Raw genomic sequence first — 16805 nt, forward strand, 5'->3', positions numbered from 1 at the left:
ATTGCACTGTGCTGTTTTACAGATTCAAATTACTGATGCGGTGTGTACAGCCAAAGTACAGTACCCCTGGAGCACACAAGGGTTAAATGCTCTGCTCGAGTGCACGATAGTAATAGGCAGAATGTGCACGTGTCTCTTTGTTCATGATTCTTTCACGGCTCGTTAACACTTGCCGATGGCAGGGGTCCTAGCCTGGAGCTGCTGGCTGCTTGCCTGACAGGTGTAGTGGGACTCCAGTCTCTAGTTTTCAAGGGTGTCCGCTGTTTGAGGCAGTCTGATGCTACAGCTACTGCATTTCCATAACCCCAGTGTTAAATTCTGTTAAAGTAAACCTGTTTCACTCACAGACCAAACAGGGGAGGCTAATACCGCCTCATATATTTGCTTGCAAATGCAGACTTTGTATAGCTGTCAACAGTGGAAGACAGTGGAAGAGCAAATGCCATTACATGGTAACCATTACATGTAACTCTTACACTATATGTCCTTTTATTATGTTTGATTTCCAACCTGCTGCCTACTTATGGCCTCTGATCATTTCAGGTGTCAATTTTGTTCAATAAATGTGGAAGGCAGCATGGACCACTGAGCGCATGCCAATAGATTTCCTCACACCTCCATCCAGTCTACTTTGAGTTCCTGCTGTGTCAAAGAGCCTGTAGCTCTTGAAGAAATTTCTCTCTGTCTTGCTCGCTGCATGAACCTTCAGGTTCGGTGCACAGACTCCATACTGACACCCCTGGGACCATCTCTGTGGAATAAAAACAGAGTTTGACTCCTTGCCTCTCCACTTCCATGGTTACAACAAACATCTGTGGGCCATCTTCACACCCTCCTAAAAACAGGGGACCTACCAGTGAGGAAGGGTTGTGGCAGTGGAGGACTTTGGTTTTAATGGCCCAGGGCTTTAGGATTGGTTTAGTGGCTGTAAAAAGTGACCCTAGTTCCCTTGGATTGTCTTATCTTTGGATTGGATTGGACTGGAATACTTAGTATACCTTTCTCTCAGGATTGGAATACTAGATAGCATGACTTGAAAATGAGCAAATGTCTTGCTGAACATGATGAAGTACTCTTTATGATTACATTAAGGTCTCCTTAACTAACATTATTAATGACATTAGTTCACTTAAAAATACAAACAACCACATTAATAAACCAAATAACCAAGTAAAAACATTAAAGAGATGAACATTTATCTTAGTTGCTAGTCAACAAATTGGCTATGCTAAAAACCTGAAAATTGCAGTTTGACTAAATTGTTGAAAGGTAACATAGTGACAAGAATGGAACACATACAGGTTTCCTTTTGCTTTGAAAAATGCCAATGAATTTAATCACTTTATTAACTTACCTTGTAATAATGGTGAAGTGGATGGTTTCTTAATGTTAACTATGTTAAAAAAGTAAAACCACCTGTTAGTGAAAACATAAATGGGAATAACAACACGTGCTGTGACATGGTAGCAACCATTCAAAAACAGAGTTCCTTTGTATGCATTAAAATCCCTATTTCCATTTTGGTGTGGACAGAGTGAAGTGCAAGGAAGGTTTAGAACGGACTCCATACATACGTGAACGGATGGGACCTGACTTTGACCCTTCCAAGCCGAAGATGAAGTTGCTATGGAAACTGCTGGTGCTGCAGTCATTCATGGGGTGCCTTGCAGGTAAAATATCTTATTATGAACTTTTTTGATGCATGCGTGACATGTATGCTTTGTGAAGTCTGTCTCCTTATTCATATGTATTTAGGGCAGGTGGCAGTGCCAAAAAAAAAAAAAAAAAAAAAAAAAAAAAACAAGGAAAAAAAAGGCCTAGCTAACTGAGAAACATTGCACTGGCAAACATTAATCGCGTGTGTTTATATATATATATATATATATATATATATATATATATATATATATATATATATATATATATATATATATATATATATATATATATATATATATGTTGAGCTATTTATTTAATGGGACAAGTAAACAACAGGATTCAAGGCTCAGAGAAAAATAGGGCAGTTGCTGGTGGCTGGGAGCATTGCTTTGAATGTAAATTATGAGACTGAATAGGGAGATAGGAAACTAAAATAAAATAATGAAATAAAATATTAACAAATTATTTATCTATTAATGAAGAAACCAAAATTGTTTTTTGAAGCTCAAATGAAATGTGAAATTTGAAATGTGTGTCCTGTGGCTGTGTACTGTATGCTGTACACACAGAAATGTTTGCCCCTTTAAAGCAACTGAACATGAAGTTCATAAACCAAAGCCATATCTTTAAAGGGCCCATATCCTACAGTTTACTTGCATTTTCTTTGTTTTATTGATGTCAACTTGTTTGTGTTGCTTTATGTTCCAAAAACAGTCATCATTCATTTTTACATGACCCTTTTCCATTTAGAATTAAATACGTTGTTTCTGTTACTGTGCCTTTAAAACAGATTTAAGATAAATGCCCCATATTGTGCCTCATTCAAAAAGTACTCAGAGCCGAAATATGCTTGAGAACTGCAATGTAAGTGGAAGAGGCTAGAGGTGAAGATATATGAATATGTTTGTTCTCTGGGTATGTGTTTTTGAACATTAGATTCCTTATATGGATTGTATGGACTTGGTGGGAGAGCAGTGTGTTTTGAAACAATATTTAAATATTACCTACAAATTCTTCATTTCAATAAAGAGAGTGAAATTCAGTTTTCAGTGATAGTTTTCCATGACAGGTGATCATCACTGTTCACACTGGTTATGATCTCTAAAAGAGAAAATGAGGACTCCAGGGACAAGCACAATGGAAGTGTCATTTTCTCTTTCACTCAGAGTTTGTTAAAATGATCTTATATCATATGGAGATCTTACATATCTCTTTTGCTGAAAGATGTCTTTATTAACACTTTACTTTCTTTCTTTTTTTTTTTTTTTTACATCTTTACCTGCAGTCTCCTTTCATACAAGCTGAGTTTCATGAAGACATTTAATATGTGGGTTTTCCTTTTCAAAAATTTCCGAGGTCATAGTCAGGATGGTTTAGACATGTTTAATTAGTGGGAATATGCTTTGCAGGATAATTTTTACAAAAGGTACTTTGATTTCTCTTGTCTTGCGTCATCTTATTAAATATTGCCAGGATTAGGTCACATTGGCCTTGTTGCTGCTCCACTAGACTAACAGTAATAAGACACTCTTCTCCTAATGTATGCCATATTGGAGCTGAATCATGACACCTAAGACCATTTACTTTTATCATAAATGATTCCAGTAGGATCATGTAGGACTGTCTTGACTTCCTGAATATCTCAACAAGTAATAGTGTGGCTATAACATCATATGGGAAATAAACACACGCACACACACACAAACACACACATGCGCACCTACACACACACACACACACACACACACACACACACACACAGAAATTTTGCCACTACACATTGGATCAGGAAGAGTGATACAATACAACAGCTCTCTGTAGCGAGTGATCGCAGTGTCTCTCTCTGCAGTTAAAGTTAGTAGTGGGCAGCAGAATCAACTTTAGCATTGTACTTCCTTTAAGTCCTGTCTGTGGGAGTGACGGAAAAGGTCGAGCTACCTAGAGAGCTGGAGAGAGGTGGAAGGCAGCCCTTCAAAAAGACCAGGCAGGGAGAGAGGCTGCTCAGAATGCCAAAAGGTGGCCGCAGTGATCTCTGTCCCCTGCAAGACGTCTTCCTTTGTTCTCTCAGAGCACACAGCGACAGGGCTCACTGTCTGCCCACATACTCACACAGACATGGACATGTACGCAGAAACATCCACACACATGCACACGTATTCCCGCACGCACCTGCATGCACACATGCGTGCATGCACATCACTCCAAGTGCCTGGCCTGCTAGCATGCTGTTTCCCTAGCACAATGTGCACACACATACATACATACATCCACCCACCCACACACACACAAACATTCACTTCCCCATGACGGATTCCGCATTCTAATCCCTTGCCTGCACCTTCTTTCTTATTCTGGGTTGCTTTGCTAGCTGCCTGGCACTTTCATGTCTGTGTTTATCCTCAATGTGCTTTCATAAAAGTCAACTCTCCAGTGGCTCACCCATTCAGCAATTTCTGAGTCATGCACCTGGGACGACATCCGAACGGGCAAACCGTCTCAGCTCGGCGTAGCATTTCACTGGGAAGAAATGAGTCCCGAGACTCCTTCAGGGAGGGGATGAAGTCTTCACAGGCACGCCCAGCTGCTTGAGTGTGTCTGTGATGACCTTGCCAGGTCTCGAGTCTCAAGTTATTTTGTATCACGTTCATCGTGTCTCATAAGACACTCTCTCTACTGGTCTAAAAGGACTCAACCTCAAACGGTGCTTGCCAACAGACCACTTGACATTTCACACCATGTTGCAAATCGGCATGTTAAATTAATGATATTTGCTCGCCTTATTCGCTGCAGTTGAGCTTATCTCCTTGTCTTTGGATCCCTCTGCCAAGCTCAGAACAGAGAAGCTGCTTATCCACATCTTCTTCCAAGACCAAACTGTGAAGGCTGTGAATACATGATGTGGTCCCAGCATTGCAAATCTGCACACAGCTCTTATAAAAAGTTAAGATTGGTTAACGTTGGGGGTAGGGGTTAGTTTACTGGGTATAGAGTGTTCTTCAACTCCTTTCATGTGAAATCCAACAAAATTGCTCTTGCTCTTGCAATTCATCAAAGTGACTGGGTTAGAATACCTCAAGGTCTTTTAGATCTCCATTACAGACACAGCACTAGTGGCTAACTGTATAAGTAATCAAGCATACATTTAAGTGAAATATGTTTGATCCTCAGGGCTATACTCTCCTGTAGCCTCCAGATAGACAGAATTCTTCATTGGTCATTGATGGGCTTCTCCATTTGAGGCAGAGTGCATCGTAGGACCTTGTCTTTGATTCATTCGCTCATGTGACCTTCGGATGTGGCCATCAGCCTGGCAGAGTTGTTATTCAGTTGGTTTTCTTTGCCCAGTTCTTTTTTGGTTTTCTGTTCAGTGGTGACAGGTGAAAAGACGAACAGCGGGAGTCCCAAAACCAGTTGTTTGGTGACCAAGTTATTCATGGCTTGTAAAGACGAGGCCCAGTGGGGATTCCATAAACAGCATTTTTGTAAACTTCCTTGCGCAACGTGTTATGTTCTAAGCAGCATTCTCTCTCAGAGCCACCTTTGGCTTAGCAAATACAAATTCTAATGGTACAGCAAATGACTTGCATCGACTGGCTTTCAGTGTTAAGAAAGAATGCAATTGTGATGGCTTTTTCCCCTTTCTTTTCTTTTCCTTTCTTTCTTAACAAATCCATTCACCATAATGCACCAGAGTGTGCATATTTCCAGGGCGGCTATCATTTTTGGCTCACGAAAGCTGTAGCTGTTGAGCATGTGTGTCTTATCACATTTCACAGCATATATTCCCATGCCCTAGTGTTCTAAGAAGAAATCAGAAAAATGAATCTTAATTAATTTTACGTGCACACAATGTGCATGTGTGTGTATGTGTGTGTGTGTGTGGGGGGGGGGGGGGGGTATGATGGAGTTTGTAAGTCACCTTACTTAAAATATAATGCTGATAATTAGACGAATAGATATTCAATTGCCTTATGGTTTCTCCAAAAACTGCAAAATAGCTAAATATTGCTTGTATCATTTATATTGCCAAGTAGACTCCAAACGCGCCTTGATACAATGTGGGCAATGTAGCGCATGTTCCCCAGCTGTGCGTGGTGCAGCACGTTTATTTTGGGAACCACTTTGGCTATACATAACTAAGCTGGAAAACTGTCATTCTCATTTACTGTGTCTGTTAGAGAGTGGCCCGGACATGGTTTTAACAAATTGGATAAGATCAGATTCTTTGAAGTTTATATAGGTTGTATTCCATTGAACACAATTCGGGTGGGGGGATTGTTTTGATGGGGAGGTGAAAAATAAATCTTATGTCTATTAGGTCTGAAACTAATTTGAGGTGGTATGCCTTTGTCAGGCATGGCCTGAAATAGGCTTGCCGTGTGGTGAGAGGCCTGGTTTTCTCACAGGCAGGTGATTGATTTAGTTATTAAAGGGACATAGAAGCCAGGGTGGGGTTGGTGGCTGTGCCCGCATCAGCGAGAGAGAGAGAGATAGAGAGAGAGAGAGAGAGAGAGAGAGAGAGAGAGAGAGAGAGAGAGAGAGAGAGAGAGAAAGAATGCAAGCATGATCAGAATGTATCACCACAGCATGACAATTCTATGCAAATAAATTACTATTGGTCCCATGCAAATCCCTGGCACCCCTGAAACAAATTGAACTCACATACACTGGTGCTGAGTTTCTCAAAAAAAGGGAATGTGCCCATAGCCCATTCCCAATCCAGGTTCATGGCTTCGGCACTTTACTACAATTTATGTTTTACTCCTTTAAACTTGCCCTAAAGCTCTTGTTTTTAAGCCATTGGCTGACATGCAGTCTTATATTGCTATACAGCTGTGGTATGCTGCTTAGATATTCAGGTTGTGGAGTCACGACCGGCTTTGCTAGCTGATTTTACTTAAAAAGATTTGTTGGTATTTCTTTGAGCCCCCAGCTGTAAGACATGGCTTTTACACTGATCAGAGGACTGCTGTCCCTGGACTTGCGTCTCGGTCTCCAGGGAGGTCCAATACAGTTTGCCATGAGCGCTTATTGCTCTCGAACTGGAGACAGCAAAATCCTGACAGAAGAATATTTTTTTGTGCTGTTCTCTGACACATAAATCCAGCCCTGTCTGTTCAGGGGTCTGACATGAATAGATCAACTCGTGTCAATCACAGCTTTCAGAGTTGTACACTGTGAAACACCAAATGTCATATGTGAGACTCTGATATGCAGTGGGAATGAAAGATCAATCAGGGATATCTAATAGAGAGGTAACACCTATTGGTGAAGGAGTATTTTTGCACAAACATTACTCTTTTTCCCAAATTTTGTATGTTTTGTATGCTAATTAACATATATGCTGATGAGTTTCCAAGCATCCCCACAAAAATCACTTTTACATTTTAGAGCGAGTATGACACTGAACACCTGGTCGCTCATTTAAGATGACCATACGAAACATTTCGGGAACGGGGCCCAGGACAACACACATGTAAAGTGCACATGTTCAGGGGTGGCTCTTTCTCTCTAGCGTTCTTCCTGGCAAGCTGGCTCCGAGTTTCCCTGCCCCATTTGTTCTAATAGCTCCTGTAGAGTGTGAACAATGCCAACGTTTCCTTCCTCCTTTCCTGACCTTGAACCACTTTATGATCATATTTTGCATTCAATCCATTCACACACGTGTGATCAGATACTGGGTTAGACCGAGCACGGAAGAATGCATTTCTTCTAATACTCAGCCGAGCAAGCTGCGTGTGGCAGTCCGCCGCGGGCTTCCTGCGGAAGGTTTCCAAAGGATGCAAGGCTGTATCTGTAAATTTAAGCTGGCCCTATCTCCCCCGGGGGAGCGAGCAGTATGACTGGTTTCAAGAGCTGGTCCTCAAGCCTTATCAGCCTGCATCCACAAGAGCGTACCAGGAGAAACTCTCCATCCGAGGCTTATATGATGCACAAATGCATATACCGCCTTTGCCTAGACAGATTCTTTCCTGGCTTGTTTGCAGTACACAGTCTGCTCACATTGAGGACTGCTTGGAGAGATATGTTTGTTCCCCCATTTTATGTTTTTTTTTGTGGTACAGGTGTTTTTTAATCGCAGAAGGCATGTTGGTGCTGACCTAATGTAGTTAAATCACTAACCCCACCTTAGCGTATATACCCAGTTCTTTTGTGTTTACATCAAAGGATAGGTATTACTTGCAGGCCCCACACCCCCCCACCCACCCACACACACACACACACACACACACACACACACACACCAAGAGCACAAAGCATATATTTTCCATCCTTACACTAGAGATCTGCCTTAGAGTGTGTTCAAACTTTGAAAAGATATTTTCCACAGTCTAGATAGATTTCATCTGCAGCGTCTGCTCTGAGAGCTTTGTATTGGCAAAATGCACATGCACACTCACCCTGAGAGAAAGGGAGAGAGAGAGAGAGTGAAGAGAATGAAAGGGAAAGAGGGAGAGATGCACTTGCTTTGTGTAAATAAAGGTTATTGAGTCTCTGTGAAATACATCATATAATCATTGGCTTGTGCAGTTTGGCAGTTTGCCAAGCATGTTGGAATCTGCAGTGATGTTAGAAGAGTTTATATGAGGTCATAGGCAAACAACAGATTTGACCATACTGAAGTGGATTATTTTCTCTCTCTCTCTCTCTCTGTCTCTCTCTCTCTCTCTCTCTCTCTCTCTCTCTCTCTCTCTCTCTCTCTCTCTCTCTCGATGTCTCTCTGTTGATGTATACAGTAAAACAGAAAGCCAGGGATCAATTCTATAATTAAATTTCACTTGATTTACGTAATGCCCATAGGCTGTATGATAGATGACAGTGATCAGAACAATTAATTCAGTTCCTAAAAACCCAATTCCAATAACAATATTCTAACAGCAGGTGAAGCTTTAAACTCCATGGTGGCTATATATTATTGTTAAGATAATTAAATGATTGCCTCCCCCCCCCCCCCCAAAAAAAAAAAAAAAATATTACTGCTGCTTAAAAAGTATTGAACCTAGTACTAGTTAGTTATTATTAGGCAAATTAAATAATGCTAACTGGTCCTGTATTATGGGTCATTTATTGGGAACACACACTTCCTGCTTGCTCTATAATTCCATTCTGTCTATTAGCTACTTATAGCTATTTTTGTACTGTCTGGCTTTAAATTTCTCTAAGCAGAAATCCTAAGTATACTCACAGTAGGGTTATGAAACTGAAACCACTTTCATTTTTGTTGTTGTATCTTTTCTTTGTATTTTTTTCTACTCTAAAGCACTGAGTAGTAAAGCACTTTGTAAACCTTACAAAATGGCTACATAAGATATTATTATTATTATTATTATTATTATTATTATTATTATTATTATTATTAAACTTTGCATTTTCTTTTGTTAATTAGATTTACCTATTAAGGTTTTTGCACTATGCTGCTATGGTCTTCATTAATAACTGCTGTTCTGACTTAGACCTAAGAACCTGTAATCTGATCATTAGGAAGACTTGGACAAAGCAAACCGTAATTAGTGCCTCATTAATCAACAGCAGACGAGTCCTAGCAGTCAGTGCCATTGGTTATACCCCTGAGTATTGGATATAGCAGCTTGCTTTGACTCTCCTTTTGTCTGTCCCAACATGTCTATGGATTACATAGTTTGGCAATTTTAGAAAGTAGCTTTGAAAAACCTCTAAAGTGAACTGATTCATCTTAGCATCCCATGACATAGCCATGTTGGATAGAAATATACATAATATACATAAATAACCACAAAAGGAAAATCATAAATTTTATCAATTATTTATTTTTGGAAATATTAAGCAGTTTATTTTTGGGAGAGTGCTGAAGCCCATGAGCCTATAGCCTCCCCACTTGTATAATACGTCTGCTTGTATTGTGGTCCATTTATTTATAGTTATTTGTTTACAGTTTGGGACAAGTTCTTCAGAGACCTCCCACAACTCATTCATTCTCTTTAATCTTAGGCACGAGTATGAACATATCTGCGTATCTGCAATATAGTCACTACAGCCCCTGACCACCTATCAGTACTCTTTGATCATACTGTATATTGCAAGATATATGACATCACTGAGTGCTTCAGTCATGTCTTCTCTCATGTCTTTCCTTTAAAGAATAATGCAGTACTTCTGGCAGGAGATCAGGTGGTGTGCACACTACAAGCTCAGTGCACCATTATTCACTGCACACCATTTCCAAACTAATGGTTGCTGTAAGTCACCCATGATACTTATGAGAGATCTTCTAGGTTATGGAGAAACAGCAGTAAAATCCTCAGTTCACCTACAGCTGTTATTTTCCTACTTTCAAGCTTTACCCTAACCGATCACGATAAGGAGTGGCCGGAGGGGTTTGTATTACTGGTTAGTCTAAGTGGGGCTTTATGTTTTTGGGCAGCAGTTTCTCAGTGGACAGCTTGGCATGTTGGCATGTTGGCATGTTGCCGAACCAACAGCATCAGTAGTCTGCTAGCAAGGCCACTCTGCACAGCTGGGCCACATTGTTCTGATCTGATCTATACACCTCAGAGATCATTAAAGGCAAGAAGTTCATTTCAGATCCCAAAACACCTGAAAGATCAGACCTCACAACCCCACTATGGAAACCAGATCAAATTCTGCATTGTGTTTTTTTCCCCACCACTTAATTTGGGCTTCTAAAGAGACTGAACCTCCCAGAATAATCAATGAGAGAGGCTCTTTTGTGCATTCTTGTGATATTCCAAGGAGCTCCTGAGTCTGCGAAAAACAATCTGGCAAAGGCACGCCCGCCGATGCCCTCCTCGCTACGGTCCCCTTCCAGTTTCCGCGCTATTGACTCCATTATAGCTTTCATTAGCCCAGATATCTTGTTGATGGCAGTATTAGCAGGAGCCAGGCTGCTTGTTGATGAAAGGCAAGACTGTATCTGAGTAACAGAAGTCTATGCTGCTCCAGGTGGACACACCTGGCCTATCTCGGGGGATGCAATTACTCTTTGTGCTGCTGGATGAAGGCACACTTGTCCCCAGCCTACCATGCTGGCAAACCCCTGCTAATTGGTGATGTCAGCGATTTACTGCCAGACCTGCTCCACCCTCCATCCACCCCCCCCCCCCCCCCAACCCACTATACTTGCACCACACTTTTTTTGTCCTGTTTTGTTTTTCTTAGAATTCGGAATCCACTTTGTTTAGTTTTTTTGCTTGTGCTTGCTCGACGCATATTCCTTAGACCTCAAGTGCATGCATATCGGTAAATGTTTTATTCATGCAATCAAGCGAATCAGTCTTCGTTGCTGCCTCCCTTTCCCCTTCTCTCTCTCTCTCTCTCTCTCTCTCTCTCTCTCTCACTCTCTGTGTCATTCTCTCTGTCCTTATCTTTATCTTTCCCTCTATCTCTCTCTCTCGCTCTCTGGTCGTATTCACAGCACGATCTAGCTAAATGAGAGCAGTTTGGTGTTTCGAAAGGTGCAGTTTAGGAGCCCCTCTGATTCACTAGCTGTGGGAAGATGCACGGCACAGACATAAGATGCTCTTGTCACACATACAAAAGGGGAAAAAACAACACCGAAATAGGTCAGTGGCTGCTGCATTTGCATTCTTATCTCGAGACACCACCACATCCTTTCTTTCTCTCTTTTTTTTTTTTATGGGTGAGCAGCATTAATTGTTAGGCTGGGACATTGAGCTGATCAACACACACGTGTGGGAGGTGGAAACAGGAGGTGTTCCTTTGCAGCAGTGAACAGACACTCTGTCCCAGAGGATGCGCCGCACCTGCTTGAGAATAATTGCACTGACTCTGTCATTTAACTTCCCTCCAAAGATCTTAGCTTTAATTAAAACTTTGCCATGCTCCTCTCTCGCGGCAGCCCTAAATAATGGGGCTGATCGGGCTTCTGGAAGTTTCCATAGAGTGCCCCTTGACTCTACTGGAAAGCATGCGTGTTTTCAGTTTGTGGTTCAGCGTTGCCAAGGAGCATGGTATGATGCAAGCTTTGTCAAATGTTTCTCAGGATATATATATATATATATATATATATATATTTTTTTTTTTTAATTATTATTTTTTTTGTGTGTGTGTGTGTGTGTGTGTGTGTGTGTGCACGCACACGGTTGTGTGGGTGTGTATTTGTGTGTATCTGTTCACTCCAGAGGTTCCCATTCTCTTAAATACACCTGCTCAACTGTAATATTTTTTCTTTAACTTTTAGCATATTCTAGATTAAGTGCAAGAATGTACTGGCTTTAATGCACTAGGCTATTCATCATGACAGACAAGCATCTGTGAAACAATTCAGACTTAATGCCTTCGTTTTTAATCTAGCAGCTCTGCCTCATACGTCGTAAATGTCAACGATGCCATTATGTCAGCCGGGTATGTATTTTCTGAGCATCAGATCCACAGTAGTTTCCTCCATCCTCAGGGGTAAAGCACCCCAAGCAGCGTGGAGATTCTGCACCTTGGACACAGCAGCAGCAGGCTGTCATATCACGGGGGGAAATTAGTGGAAGTAGAGCAGGGCTGGGATGACACACGTGTCTGATGGAAAGAGAACCAAACAAGCCCAATTACAGCAGCTGAGGTTTTCCAGAGCAGGCAGCCAGAGCTACGAGGCTCAACCCGGCTCCCCACATTCTCTTCCTTTTGCTTTGCCATCACGGACGACCTCGATGTTGAAAAACCTTCCTCGCTTGTTTGCTGACACTGGGAGGAGACAAGTGCACACACACACACACACACAAAACACACATGCACACACTTTAAGACCACACTCAATTCAACTGCTCCATGCATCTTACCTGCTGAAACGTTGCAAAGTGACTCGTGGAATATATTTGCATCTTCTTCAGCATAAATACTATCAACATCTGTTTATCAGGGAGAGATGAATCACTTGAAATGGAATACATATAAACAGTATCCATGACATTCATTTGATAGCTCGTGAGGAATCAAATAAATGTCTTCATAAATCTAATTTATAGAAGTCTTGAAAGATGCTATAAATCTGATGCCACTCAAACAGCTTTGAGTTCTATGACTGTAGCCTTATGTAATTTTCTTCCATGAAATAATAACAGCAGAAATAGTGAATAAACAAACTTAACAGCTAACAGTGAGAGTTCATCAAACAAAAGAGACTAGATTAATCAGAGATGCTGATAATCCAGATTTTAATTGATTTTCTGACAATTAGGATTAAGGTGCCTACTGTTGTCAGTGAACATAATAACTAGCTGTGCTTCTAGCATGGATTACACATTACAAATCTTAAAAAAAAGGCTAGTTAGCATTTACTATCTTTTTAAGTGAGAATAACTGGAAATGTTTTTTAAAAAATGCACCTAGTTTCAGATTTAATTTCAGATTTAATTTCAGATTTACTTATTGTATCTTCCTCTTTTAACATTCAGACACATTTTTTACTTCAGAAACTCCATCAGAGTTTTTGCTGGCATACATTGGAAATTGTTGTTAATTGCCTCTTTATTCCTTCCATGCAAGCATCAATAGTTGCCCCATACTCTGCAGTTAGAAAAGGTTGCTGGGGGATGAGCATGAATCGAAAATGTTGCGCACATGTGGTTCATACACAAAAGCAGCTTCTAGAAAATTGTTAATGATTTTCACTTCTGGATTTTTCCCTAATCCCCCCCACCCCCACCCCCCCGTGGCTTGGTTAAACAATGCGCCAGGATAACGTAAATTGCTGGGGTGGCTTTCTTAACTCTATGTGTTTTCTTTAACTTTTAGCATATTCTAGATTAAGTGCTTGTGCTCTTATTGTATGGAACTCAAATCAGTGGCACTGGGGGGTTGGACTGCAAACGCCTGGCTTGTACTGCTCGAGAGGCCACCGGCTGACCTTCAGAGGGCTTCACACCGCTTAAACAAGTCCCAAAGTGAGACTGGCTTTGAGACTCATTTTGCATGTTGGATTCACACCAGTTGAATCCGGCTCCTACTGGGAAACCACTCGGCTTTGCCCAAATGACCTTGACAGAGTCCTACAAAGTCACATGGCATCAGTTTAAATGTTTAAAGTAGGGTTACTATGGAGGTTACATGTTAAATGAGGTACAACATGATGAATTTTGCTTGTGTAGGTGTTTGCTTTAAAGGTGTTTTTTGACTCAAAAATAGTTGCATTGTTAATTATAGATTCAAAGTGGTAGGGGCAAGCAAGTATTATGCAAATGAGAGCATGTGAGTGGGTTAGTCATCTTTACAATCGTGGGCAAACTATTGCTTTAATTTTCAAAATCATTGTAGCTGAAGGAGGCCAATTTGAAGTAGCTACCGACCAGTCTATGCAGAGGCATTAGACTGTATTCACGCCAGCAGTGTAGACACTGGTCTCGCAATGCCTGCCCATTAAAAGTCTTTAGATCAGCATTTTCCTGTGCTGCAGTGGAGAAATCTCTTCAGTGTGTCATTTCAGACAGAGGCCTGAGAAAGAGCAGTAAACCACAGTTCTAATTGCCCACACTTTGCCCACAACACTACTGCTCCTCTAACATTGGCTAAAAATGCCTCTCAAGATGACAAAAAACAGATGACAGCACAAGCCCAAACTGTTGTTCAGTATAAATGCACAGCGATCCTATTACCCTCTAAATAGCTTCTGAAGTTGCATCTCTGTCCCCCAACGATCCCTTTCTGTTGCCACAATCGTAGTGGCAAGCGGAATTAATTGATATGTTTTGTCTCCTTGTGGTTTCTTCCCTCTAATGGTTTACTAGTGTTGGCCTGTTCAAAGCCAATTACTAATTGCTTGTTTTGTAAGCAGGTCGGCTGTCGGTAAGAGGAATTCACTGATCGTGTCTCTTTCTTTCTCTCTTGCTTGCTTGGACAGCGGACAGTGTGCTGCAAAGTCCCGTTTTCACCAAGCAGCCGGGCAGCATTGTTTTCCCGGTGGACTCTATGGAGAAGGGCCGTGAGGTGGTGTTTAGCTGCGAGGCTCAAGGACAACCCACACCTTTTTATAGGTGAGCTATCCACCTCCAGTGCAACTTTCACTACCATCGCGCAACAGTGAACCCATTAACACCATACACATGATAAAATGATAATATATAAATTATATATATATATATATATATATATATATATATATATATATATATATATATATATATATATATATATAAATGGGGTTTTTTACATTTAAACTTTTTTTTTCTTTTTTTTCGAAATTGTAGTAGTAAACAAGGTTTCTCTGGAAACGTAGTGTAGTTCACTACAATTTTGAACATCTCTACATCCCTTGCTACCTGGAGTATATGTATATAGGTATGTACATACACAATCAAAAGTTCCTAGGGAAGGAGCTTAAAAGTTCTTATTTTCATTATTTGTTAAGACTGTTTATTTGGTAGAAATGAAGTCAGGCCCCTTACGGTTGTTCCCCAGTCATCCCAGGAAAGAACATGTCTAACAAATAACCTCACTTTGTAATTATATAATCCCATTACACACAAGTCCTTTTGGCATTGAGGACCAAAATGCTCTGATTTTAAAAATGAAAAGAAGTAAATTAGATAATTAAAGAAGTAAAGAACATTTGAACTCTCGCAATTACTTGTCTTCCTAAATTCTAATAAATAGGCCATGCTGCAAAGACTGGCTTGTATGTACACTATGTACTGTAGAACTTCGCAAAAGTGCAACCCCAATTCTTGACCACAAGCTTCATTAGTTTATCAATAGCCAAGTATGTTATATCTGAGCCAAGTGCCAGGTATGGATCAATTGGGATTCTTCTCACTGCGGCAACTGAGGGGCGCTTTGGCCCGACAGGTCCATTTACTCCCCGAGGATGGAGCTAGCCTAATGGACGAGCTAATAAGCTGCTTCCTGCTTCCTGTCAACTTGGCTGAATCATCTGGATATGTGGTGAATGCCTTCCTGCAGGCTGCTCCAAAGTCCATCACATTCAAAAGTCATTAAACTGATAGCCGCTGCGCTATGCCTGCTGCACTCATTATTGTGCCATAAGATAGCTGAAGAATCTAACCTGTCCTCAATCCCGAGAATCACGTTTCTGCAGTCATTTTAAAAGAATGCAGACAAGCCTGGAGGTATATAAAACCTGGGTTTCGTAGCTTTTGAATATAGACAGCAGGTGTGTCTCTCTGTTTGTAAGGGGTTTGAGGTAGGGACATGTTACACAGAGGATTTAAGATTAACCGTCTCCTCTCTGAAGCCAGATGGCTTTGTAATGCTGCGTAATGTTTGTTTGAACATGGTCACATGAAGCAGGTGCTGAGTAAATGAAGTGACCCAGCTGCGGTGTGTTGCTTGCTCTGATTACACTCAATCCTACGGTAGTACTTGTTGCCTTCAGACATATTCACAGAGCATGGAACATCGTAGCAAGTTTCTTGGCAATGCTAACTTCCCTAAATCACCTTATATCCTTCCCAGCTAATCAACATCGTGATACTGCTGCTGTCACTACACCACACGCCCGAGTGCCACAGGGCACAGAACAGGATGCAGCAGCATAACATGTAACAAGTAACAAGTGAGAATTCTGACTAAAGGGGCAGTAATAATAAGGGGCAGTCACAGTGAGAACAGTCAACAAAAACAACACAAGCACGTGGTGGGCCATACCATGTGTTGTTTTGGAAGGGTTTCACAAAAATATAACGTGTTATATTAAAACTAGTCACTCTAGGCTGTAGATATTTTTTAACACTGGTGATGCTACTGTGTGTGTGTGTGTGTGTGTGTGTGTGTGTATTTGTGTGTAGAAAAGTAAACTCGCTTTTGCTTTTCTGTTCACAAAAAATTCCATTCATTTAACAACAATCTAACTAGGTTATTCATTGAACCTAATAATGGCTAAACATACTCATTTGTGTTTTATGACATGAAATCCTGGTTCTTTTAAAAGCATATCAGCCCCCTGCCTAACCTGTGGCCACATAAGGCTTTTATTCCATCTCCATTAAAGCTATGAATGACAAACACTTAAGTACAGAGACACTGGTGAGTCTATAAGATCTTAACTTGTCTGATTATTTCTGAACCTGCTCAGGCAACTGAAATGCAAACTACCATCTTTCCAACATTTAATGAAAAACTCCATCTCTTTAGGTTACAGCAGGGAAGGTCATGTAATTGAAGTTTAACAACTTAATATAAATTAC

General features: G+C 40.8%; 1 protein-coding gene across 4 annotated transcripts in view; it reads left to right on the top strand.

Moving 5' to 3' along the window:
• cntn4 (contactin 4) overlaps positions 1 to 16805 on the top strand; it is a 101301-nt gene that overhangs the window by 12723 nt on the left and 71773 nt on the right. For all 4 annotated transcript variants that reach the window (XM_027005015.3, XM_027005010.3, XM_027005013.3 and 1 more), the window contains exons 2-3: positions 1534 to 1670; positions 14504 to 14636. In XM_027005015.3, the coding sequence (XP_026860816.2) occupies positions 1583 to 1670; positions 14504 to 14636 (221 nt within the window). In that variant the 5' untranslated portion in view covers positions 1534 to 1582. The remainder of the gene's footprint in view (positions 1 to 1533; positions 1671 to 14503; positions 14637 to 16805) is intronic.

The sequence above is a fragment of the Electrophorus electricus genome, chromosome 7 (genome assembly GCF_041902795.1).
Source record: "Electrophorus electricus isolate QZ-2024a chromosome 7, ASM4190279v1, whole genome shotgun sequence".
In the NCBI taxonomy this organism is placed as follows: Eukaryota; Metazoa; Chordata; class Actinopteri; order Gymnotiformes; family Gymnotidae; genus Electrophorus; species Electrophorus electricus.